Raw genomic sequence first — 13,274 nt, 5'->3', positions numbered from 1 at the left:
GACTTTTCTAGAAAGTAATTTGGTAGAACACACCCAGAACCTTAAAGAAGTTCATCTCCTTTAGCATAGTAACTCTTGGAGATAATCAGAGGTGATGACAAATATTTACATATAAATTTAGTCTAGTCATCACACTATTAGGAGCATGAAAAGTGTAAGCAACTGAAATGCTTGAAATCGGGAAAATATTTATATAAATTATGGTCTAACTATACAATGGACTCATGAAGCCATGAAAAATTAAGCCCAAATTTCAAGACTCAAAAAAAAAAAAAAATTCATGAAAATAGCAAAATTAAGCTGTCAAAAAAACAAAATGCATCACTCTGTTCTTTTATGTGCACCCTAATGTTATAGGTATAAACATCACCCCTAAAAAGGGAGGTTCTTGTCATGAGCCTCCTCTACCAGAGATCTCCGTACAATAGTGGAGGGTAACAGAGCCACTCTCTGAATACATGAATTTGAATTGAACAATGTCTTTAAGCTATAGATCAAAAAAATGTGCTATAGCTAAACACAGGCATAAGTTTATAAACATTGTTATAATTTCTGAAAAAATTTAATTACACATGGATCTCCAAAGAAAAAATATGGGAGTGTTCTACAAGATATTTTAAGTATGTTTTCATTGGGATAAACAAAAATTGCAAATAAGGCTCCTTTTCTCTGTTAACTACAAAATAAATAGCTCTCTAAGCCCCTCAGAAGGTACGAGTAACTCTAGTAAAACACAGTTATGAAAAGAAAAAGGGAGGGTAATTTTCAAGGACTGGCTCCCTTGCTTTAATACCTATTTAGTACCCCCTGATTTGTCAATTTCCCCATACTCCTTACAGTTATGAGAATAACATTTTTTTTAAAAAAAAAAAAAAAGCAAATTCATGATCCTAAGCATTGAGATATTTCTCACAAATATAAAGGATTTCATATTTATTTTATAAATAAATATGGTATCCTATAAGCCACAGGTATATCTGAAAACACTGTCATCTTGCCTTGATGAAACCAGAAAACTTGAAAAACAAGCAGTCCTACTGTTTCTCTACTATGACTTCTGAACTAGTGGTCTTAAAGTTCCTTTGCCTTTAACATTTTAAAGGCTATACCAATATATTATGGAAAGAAGACAAAACAGGCCAAGGGTACAACTAGCTGCTTCCAACAGACAGTGACTTAACAGGTGTTGCTGTGAGGATCCTCATGTAAAATAAATATTTTACAATCCTACACAGTGTGTAGAGATGAAACATTCCAAATAAAGTTGTAGTTATTCTTTTTTAACATTTGTTCTTGTTTTCTAATAAGCTTAAATTGGATTCCGCCTCATCAGAAGCCAAAGGCAAACCATGTTCTCTTCTCCCCAGAAACTTACAATAAAATAATGATAAACAGATCTAAGTCAAATTGAGGAGAACTGGTTGAAAATCACGAACAATTGAACACTTAGATTTTCCCTCTAGGATATCTGTCTTCTTGTAAAAACACCATTTATTTGTATTTATAGGCAACATAACCTCAAATGCGGTACCAACAACCAAGCAAACTAGCATTATCATATTATCCTACACACAGCAGAGGAACTGCGTGGGAGAGAAGATTGCTTTGACATTCTGAGTTAGATACATTCATTTATTTAGAAGAATAACAAAAGAGAAATAAAAAATGTGGGGGTCCATATAAAAATCTATTTATAAGGCAAGAAGGAAAAAAATCTAATTCTGGAATTCATACTGCTGAGAATCTGGCCTTTCCAAACAGATCTCTGAATTCTAATTCTGTGGTTTTCTTTTCTTTGGTCTAGAATACACAAAAAGCAAATTAATGAAGAGATCCAGTTACAGGGACTAAAAATAACTTATTTAGCAACAAGTCAAAAACTAAAAAACGAATCAAACTGTTCAAAGTCTTTTTCTATAAAGCTTCTTTTCAATATTTCCATGAGTCAAAAATCTAAACCATCATTTTGGTTTTAGAGACAGAAAAAGGTTCATGTATGAGCCAAGCCTTCAATAAATATTGGTTAAATTAAGTGGATGGAAGAGAAACTAAACATACCACTTTTGCCCATTTATATGATAAATCAGACATTCTATACATATCGGCATAAAATAAAACTTCTAAGACTGCTCATCTTCAATCAAGAAACCAGAGATCTCATGATTCACTACAAATGAATCCTCTTAGAATCAAAAAGAGTCAGTTACATTTTAAAAATAAACCTTATTTTATAATTCATGGGGTCTAGTGAGGTAGCTGAGCAATAATAAATAAGAGAAAAAAGTACTGGCTTGCAATGTGATGTTATCCACCACATGGGTACCGAGTCCACTGGAATGCCTAAATAAGAAAAAGTGGGGGAAAGGCCTGGGTAGTTGCCACAGATACATCACCCAAAGCTTCTTACAATTCTAAGGCATAAAACGGTCAATAGAAGGAAACCTGCCTGGCCACAGAGCTAAGGGAGTGATTCTGCAATGCAATTTCCCCACTGCCATTCACATACATCTTCCCCACATAAGAGGAGAGAACAGTGCTGGTCTTAGTATCAAAGCCAAGTATAAGTCACTTTGTATATTATTTTATTATTATATATTGTGTTGTATATTATTAGTACTTAATGATATTTTCATAACATAATTCTACTTCCTTGGCATTCTGGAATACAGTCCTATGTCCCTCATAATCTCACAAGTGCCTGACAGCAAAGTACGTGTCACCAGAACAGTCTGTTCATTTTCAAAAATGCTTCAGAACCTCAATATTTTAATGTCTCATTATTTACTGTGCCCTTTTCAAATCTCCTTCCTCTCCATATGCCACTTAATTTTTTTCAGGTCTCGTGATACACACTAATAAAAGAGAATTGAAGAACAAATTAGCAAAAAAGATTATAAGAAAGCATCTAGCTCTCATAAATATGTGCATTTGCAGATAAAATTGCTAAAGCACTATCGGTGACCTTTGAATCATCATATAAAATAGAAATCCCTGAAGATTAAAGAAACGAAGTCCTAATTGTCAAAAAAAAAAAAAAAAAGAAAGGCAGATCCGCAACCACAGAACTACAGAAGATTACAGATTTAGTGACAATGCTATGCAGTAACATCATGAACAGGTCAGGAGCAACATATGGCACTCAACTGAAGTAGACAAGGTCTCACTGAGCATAAACTAAGGCCTAAGCCTTTATTTCCTCTGTGAGTTATCAGACTAGTAGGTGAAATGAATACTAAAAATGATATCTGGACTTAAAGTATCTACCAAATTCTCTTCTGATAAGAGGCAGGGTTTCTAACCTCCACGTTATTGACATTTTAAGCCAAGTAACTCTCTGTCCTGTGCATTGTGGGATGCTTAGTGGCATACCTGGCCTCTGCCAATTACATGCCACAGCATCCCCCAGTTGTGACAACCAAAACTGTCTCCAGATATTGCCAAAGGTCCCTCAGAAGGCAATATCACCCTTGGTTGAGAAACACTGATTTATGGTAAGATAGAGAAATATAAAATAATAGTCATTACTAAGATTCATAAGTAATTAGCTATACATAAGAAACTAAACAGCTATATCCAGGGTGCTGATGATTCAAAGCAAATTTTGAAAAAAATTTTGTCCCTTAATGCCAAACAATTTTAATAATGATTCAGAAAGAAACACAAAGATACATCTATCAAATTTGTAGAAGATATAAAACTAGATGACATTAAAAAATTAAGTGTACGAGAGACATCCAAAGATCTACTCAATTCTTCTACTGGGAGGGAAGGGAGAAGGGAGGGTGAAGGCATTAAGTTATGAAAAAGCAAGCTGTAAACCAGGCGCAGTGGCTCTCGCCTGTAATCCCAGCACTTTGGGAGGCTGAGGCAGGTGGATCACCTGAGGTCGGGAGTTCGAGATCAGCCTGACCAACATGGAGAAAGCTCGTCTCTACTAAAAATACAACATTAGCCAGGCATGGTGGTGCATGCCTGTAATCTCAGCTACTCAGGAGGTTGAGGCAGGAGATGCGCTTGAACCCGGGAGGCAGAGGTTGCGGTGAGCCAAGATCATAACGAGAGCAAAACTCCATCTCAAAAAAAAAAAAGAAAAAGCAAGCTGTAGAAATTTTACAGTAAGATGCTACTTGTGTGTGTGTGTGTGTGTGTGTGTGTGTGTGTGTGAATGAAACATTTACTTAGGTAATTTAAAATAATATTAATTTAAATACCTCATCTTCAGAAATTCTAAATTTAGTTTCCTTTATACAGAATTTTAGTGTACAAAGCATTATTAATTTTTGAACAAGTATAATCAAAAAAATATAATGCTCACTTGAAGGAAATTTTCTACCCTTATCACTCTAGGTTTCCCTGAAAACATCTAAGAGAAGCTCTCTATCATATACAGAATCTATACCTATTTGTCTCGTGCACAAAACTATATGTCTCTAAAAGTTAGCAAAGAGAATGTTACACATATCGCCAAGAATATTTTCTGCTACTATTTTCCAAAGTCATAAGTCACTGTTATTACATGGTAACCTGTAACCTAGAGAACACAACATCACCAATTTTTTTCCCATTTAACACTCCTCAAATAATTATAAATTCAGGAGTACTAACTGCCTCCGGAATTATGTGCACAATTAAAATTACCAGTCAAACAATTCAAGGCAGGAAAAACCCCCACCATTTTCGATCAAACAGCAGGCACTGATGAAACCATAATAAAAGGTCAATCTTCGCCAAACAAGACTCAAGGTCTCTCACTTCATTAAACAGCTAAAAGTAAATATATTTACCCAGTACAACAAGTATTTGGGTTTTTACCAACCTTGAAGAACATTTTACTAGAGTCAATAGTTGGCTATAAAGATATTTATAAGCAGTTCTTTCCTTTTCCTGTAACTTGGGAAATTAATGTGGTTAAATTACTTTTTAAAAATCAATAAATCCTAGTAGAAGACAGAGCTAATCAAAGTGATGATGAAAAATATTTCTCATTGAGCAAAACGGAAAGCCTAAAAATCTGTATAACAATAATCTAAAAAGCTAGCTGTATAATAATATAAGCAAAAATACTTGAAACCTACATTTTTCCTAAATCTGTTTTTCATTGCTTATAAAGCACTATGCAACAGAAATAAAATGCAAGCCACATATAAAATTTCAAATTTTCTCACAGCCACATTTTTAAAAGTAGAAAGAAGTGAAATTAATTTTAAAAGTGTATTTTATCTAACCCAATAGATCCAAATTATTAGCATTTCAAAATGGGATCAATAACAAAAAATTAACAAGGTAGTTTACCTTTTTTGTGTAGGAAGTCTTTGAAATCTGTGTTTTTAAAATAAATTTTATTGTATATATCTAAAGTAGACAACATGATGTTAGGGGATATATAGATAGTAAAATAAATACTATAGTGAAGCAAATTAACATATCCATAACCTCACATAGTTACTCATTTTATTTTTGTGGCAAGAGCAACTAAAATGTACTAATTTTGCAGGAATCCCAAATACAGTACAACTTTATTAACTATAGTCCTCATGTTATACATTAGATCTCTGGACTTGTTCATCCCATGTATCTGCTACTTTGTAACCTCTAATCAATATCTCCCTCCCCATGTCCTCCTCAACCCCCCAGCAACTACTGTTGCATTCTCTATTGACTTTTTTTTAAGAGTTCGCATTGTAAGTGAGATCACTCAATATTCTTCTTTCTGTGCCTGACATTTCATTTAACATAATGTCCGCCGGGTTCATACACGCTGTGGCAAATGACAGAACCTCCTTCTTTTTTTAAGCCAAATAATATTCCATTATTACATATACCACAATTCCTTCATCCATCCACCGTCTGATACTTAGGTTGTTTCCATATCTTGGCTATTGTGCATAATGCTGCAATGAATATGGGAGTGCAGATAACTTTCTGAAGTGGTGATTTCATTTCCTTTAGGTATATGCCCAGAAGAGAGATTGCTGGGTCATATGGCGGTTTTATTTTTAATTTCATTGGGCTCCTCCATGCTGTTTTCCATAATGGCTGCACCAATCTACATTACCACCAATGGTGTACAGGCTCCCTTTTCTGCACACCCTGAATAACATTTGTTATCCCTTTACTCTTTAATGATAACCATCCTAACGAGTGAGGTGTTACTGCACACTGGTTTTGATTTGCATTTCCCTAAGGATTAATGATATTAAACACTTTTTCATATACCTGTTGGCCACTTTTATGCATTCTTTGGAGAATGTCTCTTCAGGTCCTTTACCTATTTTTAAGTTTGACTGTTTTTCTATTGAATTGTATGAATTATTCACACATTTTAGATATCAACCCCTTATCAGACATATGATTTGCAAATTTTGTCCCAATCTATAGGCTGTCATTTCATTTTGTTGAGTGTTTCCTTTGCTGTGTGAAATCTGTGTGTATTTCACATTCACAGCATTCTCAATTCAGACTAAGCACATTTCAAGTGCTCCACAGCCACAAATAACTAGTAGTTCCCATACTGGACCACACAAATCCATAACATAAGTGGACCAAATATCATTTCCAAATTTCTAAAGCTCAATTACAAAGTCAATAGAAAGCCCTAAGTAAGTAAACAAATACAAAATGTCTTTAAAGGCAGATGTAGGCTTATAAGAGAGTCAAAACATAAGAATAACAGTTAACACTTATTGAGCATTTACTATTTTAGATCCTAAGTCAGACCCTATTTTAAATGCTTTTCAAGCATTATCTCATTTGACTATCACAAAAGGCTGCTGATGCAGCTACTAGTGATGTCTCCATTTTACATAGAAGTAAACTAAAACACAAGGAAAGTTAAGTAAAGATTTAACCAAGGCCATGCTTTTCAACAGTATATATGCTATGCCACAAGAAAAATGCCAATAGAACCAAAGGTTGTTTTTAAAATCAGAAAATAGAAGATAAGAAAAGATAAAGTATGCAATAATGAAAAAAAATCCTATCTTTTGGAATTAACAGGTTTTTTAAAACTGAATCATGTCATATGATACTTTTCCACAAGAAGCTCCAATCTCCAGATAAACAATACAGTTTTAGATTAGAATTTTTACTTTTAAACTATTACACAAATATTGGGAATACTCATTCTATTTTATGGAATGAGGTAATGCCCAATTCTATTACACACACACACACACACACACACACATTTTATTTAACCTTATACTGCTAATATAAAACAAAAATATTTATGACCCAATATTGAAAAGTATGGTTTTAGCCTAAAGTAAAGAGTAACGAAAGTATTACTTTAAGGTCAAGGATTTTCCAGTAGAATATTAATTTGAAAAAGCTGCACTTCTCTTTTTTGAAACTCTTATATTTGTGATTTTATTATGCCAATCTTATTATGGACTTTTTTTAATAGTCTCATTCTCTTGTATGAAGGAAAAGGCTTATCTTCTTCCCATTTACCTATCATTTCAAACAATAAAGTATGAAAAGATAAAACAAGCAATAATAAAGCAAGCTTCTTCCCTACATCTGAATTCTAAGAAAAAAATAGAATGCATAATACTGAACACCACCTTAGATAGGTACATCATACCCCAAGATTTTTAGCTAAAACAAGAGGACAATGTTTACTTTCACATGTATATGCTACCAGCAAATGACACGAACACTGCCTAATGTTCATAAAAAGTTTTCAGATAAAAAGCTGGACATCTCTTCAGAAAGTAACATTCAAATATTGCTCATCTTAATGGATGACTGATACAGAAAGAAAAAAATTGCTTGTCTGAAATAAACAGTCCAAAGTGAAAGAAACTGTGATCAGAACTTAAATTGTCTGACCTTTTTGTTTACTTAAAATCACCAGATAACAACAGCCTTGATCCCCAGTTGAAGGCCATGGCTGGCTGCACACTAACTTTGACGTTTCTCAGGGTGTCACTGGAAAGCCTGATCACACCACCTTCAGTTACATAATAAACCTATCACCATACTGTTCTTACTCTCCCCTCCCACATGTTCAAAACTTCACAAAGGTAGCCAGAGCTAAGAGGAGAGCCTCTCAATTTAAGGGTTCGTTTACACAATGTGCCTGAGCAGATATTTAGCAACAGCACGAAAAGGTTAAGAGTCAATCACCTGCCTATAACAAAGAAACATCTCAGTTTAGGAAAAATTTCCCAAAAAAATATGCTCACATCACTTACATTTTGTCTTTAATATTTTGAACAATTTCATCAACAAATGTTTCACATAACTTACAAAGTTCATCTATGGACTTGGTTTTCCTTTTTATTTTTTCCTTTGGACTGCCTACTCAATGTGTCAGGCACTGGGTCTGGCCCTTTCATGTACATCATCCCGTATTATTTCGGTTATGGTCTCCTCCAAGGGTTAACAACGTTACAATCGAAATGACTTCACCACTAACTTATCTGAGCTTTTCTTCTAGGATGACAATATAACTCTGGGATCCTTACATAAAAGAACAGTATTCATGAAACAATTATTTACACAATAAAATATTTCAGATTAGCACATAATTATTTATAAATGTCCTTTGCACTTTGATTACTCTTAAAACAGATCTAACAGAATTAAATTTAAGTACAAAACAATCTTCTTTAAAAAACCCAATACTTTAATTTTCAGTGTCACCAGAGAATACAAGGAATTCAACATCAGTGCTAAATAATAAATCACAAATGTGAGTAATCACTGTACACTTAGATTATTGACTTTGGCCAGCCAGATAAAAAGCTTACATTAAAAAACTAGTTCTAAAACAACCCAATACTATTTTAATATGTGATTCAAGATTAAGCTTCAACTTATATGATTCAGTACAAGCACTTAAAAAAAATTCCAAGAGCCAATTTCCCTGTAATTGGTCCTTAATCCACAGGAAATGCCAAAGATGATCCCAGCCTTCCCTGATAAATATAACTCAACAAAGCAAAAAGGCAGTAGAAATTCCATTCAAAGTGAAGGAGGTACATTTAGACACCAACAAAAAACTCAAGAACATAACACACAATGCAACCTTACCTGTTTCTGAAATGTATGTAACAGGATCCTGCCGTGAAATTTTACCAGGTTTAGAAGATACTGGCGATTTTTCTGGTTGCTTTTTGGCATTTTTTACCTGCAACGTCTCCTCTGACTCTGAATCTGTATGTGAGAGAAAAATAAAATGAAACTTGGAAAAGAACTATTATAATACAGTGCATTTTTAAAGTAGTCATGGTGAACCAATTCCTCAAGGTCTTTTTCAAGGCACATGTCTTCTGCGAATTCTCACAGGTTACTTTTACTCGGTGTTAAGACTATGTATTAGTTTCCTATTCCAGCTATAATAAATGACCACAAACTTAGTGGCTTAAAACAACTAAGCCACTAAATTTATTATCTTCCAGTTTTGGAGGTTAGATAGACGGTGAATATGGGTCTCATTGGACCACTCAAGGTACCAGCAGGGCTATGTTCCTTTCTGGACACTCTAAGAAAGAATTTTATTTGCCTTTTCCAATCTCTAGTGGATGCCAGCATTTCCTGGCTCAAGGACCCTTCCTCCATCTTCAAAGCCAGCAGCATCAAGCGAAAAGTCCTCATGTTGCCATCTCCTGGATCCTCTAACCTTCCTCCACAGTTAATCTCACTCTCTAAACCCTTTTTCTGCCTCCCTATTCCTTGTAACTACACTGAGCCCACCCAGATAATCCAGCATAATGTCCCTATTTTATTTTTCTTTTTTGAGACGGAGTCTCACTCTGTTGCCCAAGCTGGAGTGCAGTGGAGTGATCTCAGCTCACTGCAACCTCTGCCTTCCGGGTTCAAGCGATTCTCCTGCCTCAGACTCCTCAGTAGCTGGGACTACAGGCGTATGCCACCACGCCCAGTTAATTTTTGTGTTTTTAGTAGAGACGGGGTTTTACTATGTTGGCCAGGCTGGTCTGGAACTCCTGACTGACCTCAAGTGATCCACCTGCCTCAGCCTCCAAAAGTGCTGGGACTACAGGCAAGAGCCACCACGCCTGACCTAATCTCCCTACTTTTAAGGTCATCTGATTAGCCATCTTAACACCATCTGTAACTTTTACTTCCCCTTCCCATATAACCTAATATAGTCACAGGTTCTAGGAATTAGGCTGTGGATATCTTTTGGGGCCATTATTCTGTTTACCACAGCCTAATCTCCCAGGGCACTTAAATAAAAGTCAGGAAAAAAGTGTGAGTACCTGGCATAGTGCCTGGTACAAAATAGATGTTTCATAAACTTTAGTGTCCTTCCTCTTCCCTTGCACCATGCATTTATAAATCCTGTCACACTGTAGTAAACTATATCAAACACATTTCCAGTTTCCCAACAAACAAAACTCCTGGGGAAGAGGAACACGTACTTCTTTCAAATTCTTTACAATACAGAGCAATAAAAGGCACACAGTAAGCACTTAAGTACTTTCAGAATTCAGAACCTTTGATAGTACTGTGAAAATCTTGACAATCCATAAATGCTTCTTTAGGCACATTTTTTATTTTAAGAATTCACACCAGAAGGCCGGGTACAGTGGCTCACGCCTGTAATCCCAACACTTTGGAAGGCCAAGGCAGGCAAAATCACCTGAGGTCAGGAGTTCAAGACCAGCCTGGCCAACATAGTGAAATCCCTTTTCTACTAAAAGCTATAAAAATTAGCCAGGCATGGTGGTGGGCACCTGTAATCCCAGCTACTTGGGAGGCTGAGGCAGGAGAATCAGAATCCTGAACCCAGGAGGCAGAGGTTGTAGTGAGCAGAGATCGTGCCACTGCACTCCAGCCTTGGTGAGAGAACAAAACTCCGTCTCAAAAAAAATAAAAATAAAACAGAAGAGACAGATCTTCTCCACAAAAGCAAAAACTGACACTTTCTGAATTCTATCATCATTTTACTATGATTTTGTGCATCATAAAAGGCATGCAAAAAAATTTGTTCCCTATTTTAAAATTACATTCAAAGAAAAGCCTTTAAATTGTGTTTATTCCTTTTTAAATGCAACTCAAAAAAGCCAGATCTTTCAATAAGGCACAAAAATTAAATTTTAGATTTTTGCTTTAAAAACAGTATTCTAAGGCACTATTTTTCAAATTTAACTTCCAACAACCTCAACTGGAAAAGAAATTAATACAAGTATTTTTAAAAATAACAGGGCCAGATGCAGAGGCTCGTGCCTGCAATCCCAACACTTTGAAAGGCCGAGGAAGGTGAATTGCTTGAGGCCAGGAGTTCGAGACCAGCCTGGGATACGTGGTAAAACCCCATCTCCACTAAAATTACAAAAATTAGCTAGACATGGTGCTGCATGCCTGTAGTTCCAGCTACTGCAGTGTCCGAAGCACAAGAATCACTTGAACCTGGGAGGCAGAGGTTGCAGTGAGCCAAGATCACACCACTGCATTCCAACCTAGGCAACAGGGCAAGACTGTCTCTAAATAAATCAATCAAATTAAATAAAAACACATATATCCAAATTAAGTTTGACAAATGCTGCATACTCTATCACTTTCTGAAGGAATCTTTAATACAGATTTTGGTTCTGATAAGTTCTATAATAAAATTATTTGAAATTTCACTTGAGCATACAGCACCCTTCTCACAGCACTTATTAACACCTCAGAGAGCTATGTGTCTCAGATCATAGTTTATTTACTTTTTCTTTTTTCTTTGAGACAAAGTCTCACTCTTGTCAGCCTGATTGGAGTACAGTGGCAATCTTGGCTCACTGCCACTTCTGCCTCCAGTGTTCAATCAATTCTCATACCTCAGCCTCCCGAGTAGCTGGGATTGCAGGTGCATGCCACCACACCCAGCTAATTTTTGTATTTTTAATAGAGACGGGGTTTCACTATGTTGGCCAGGCTGGTCTCAAACTCCCGACCTCAAGTCATCTGCCTGCCTTGGCCTCCCAAAGTGCTGGGATTACAGGCGTGAGCCACCACACCCATCACTGTGCTAAGGGATATACAATAACTTTAAAACTTTAAAGCTCCTCAGAAGAAACATTACCTGAATCATAGATGATCCTCTTTTTCTTGCTTGGTTGCTTTTGTTTGAAGTCATCCTCTTTACGGGAGCTACTTACCTATAAACATCACAGTATAATCAGAACATAAATAAGCCTATATAACTATTCTTTTTTTCTCGTTAGATTTGGGCTCAGTTGTTTTAACCAGGAGGAATTTTGCACCCCCGCCCCCCACCAGAAGACATTTTTCAATGTCTAGAAACATTTTTACTTGTCGTAAATAGGGGTAGGGAGGTTTACTGTCATCTAACAAGTAGATCAGGGATGCTACTAAATATCCTACAATGCATAGGCCAGTCCTCCACAACAAAGAATCCTCCAGCCTAAACTGTCAGTAATACACCCTTATTGGCTAAAACTAGGCCAGACAGTAACTGTACCACAATGGGAAAAAAAGAATTACAGAAAACACTATAATATTATTCAGCTCCACTTTCAACACTAACCTATGTATACAGCAAAGAATAAAAGGATATCAGATATTACAAGCCAAGTGCTTTCTGAAAATGAAAAGACAGAAACAGGAATAAATGCTAATCTAATGGCCTACCACTACCAATGCCCCTTAGGAAACTAAATAAAACCGGCCATGCACAGTGGCTCATGCCTGTAATCCCAACACTTTGGGAGGCCAAGGCAGGCGGATCACCTGAGGTCGGGAGTTCAAGACCAGCCTGACTAACATGGAGAAACTCTGCTTCGACTAAAAATACAAAATTAGACAGGTGTGGTGGTGCATGCCTGTAATCCCAGCTACTCGGGAGGCTGAAGAAGGAGAATCGCTTGAACCTGGGGGGCAGAAGTTGCAGTGAGCCAAGATTGCGCCATTGAATACCAGTCTGTGCAACAAGAGCGAAACTCCATCTCAAAAAAAAAAAAAAAAAAACTAAATAAAACCAATGCAAAAGGTATTATTTATATTTTGTAGTTAAACATCACATTTCTAACATATTCAAATTTTCTCAGAAAGCATCAAGAAGTCAGACAGTGAAAAAACTGATTATAATCAATTATAAGGTAGAAATAGCAACTATTCCTATCCATTACAATAAAACTTCAAAAACATAAGAACAATCAACTAGCTTGCAATAAAATGGATCAAATGAGCAATTATAATTTACATATACCACTGGATCAAGGACAGAGTCAGAATCAACTACAACTCAAAAGTAAGAGAAGAAGGTATCAAGGAAAGGAGAAAGCCACAGAAAGAAATCCCAA

At 35.9% G+C, this 13,274-nt stretch overlaps 1 protein-coding gene across 2 annotated transcripts in view; it reads right to left on the bottom strand.

Annotated features, from left to right (window-relative positions):
* RFC1 (replication factor C (activator 1) 1, 145kDa) overlaps positions 1-13,274 on the bottom strand; it is a 76,965-nt gene that overhangs the window by 43,513 nt on the left and 20,178 nt on the right. For both annotated transcript variants that reach the window (XM_011949100.1, XM_011949101.1), the window contains exons 3-4: positions 12,035-12,110; positions 9,040-9,162 (exon numbers count right to left, since the gene is read on the bottom strand). In XM_011949100.1, the coding sequence (XP_011804490.1) occupies positions 9,040-9,162; positions 12,035-12,110 (199 nt within the window). The remainder of the gene's footprint in view (positions 1-9,039; positions 9,163-12,034; positions 12,111-13,274) is intronic.

The sequence above is a fragment of the Colobus angolensis genome, unplaced genomic scaffold, assembly GCF_000951035.1.
Source record: "Colobus angolensis palliatus isolate OR3802 unplaced genomic scaffold, Cang.pa_1.0 Scaffold29, whole genome shotgun sequence".
Classification (NCBI taxonomy): domain Eukaryota; kingdom Metazoa; phylum Chordata; class Mammalia; order Primates; family Cercopithecidae; genus Colobus; species Colobus angolensis.
Note: the sequence above shows the minus strand (reverse complement) of the source record. Positions and strands in the feature narration are given on the sequence as shown.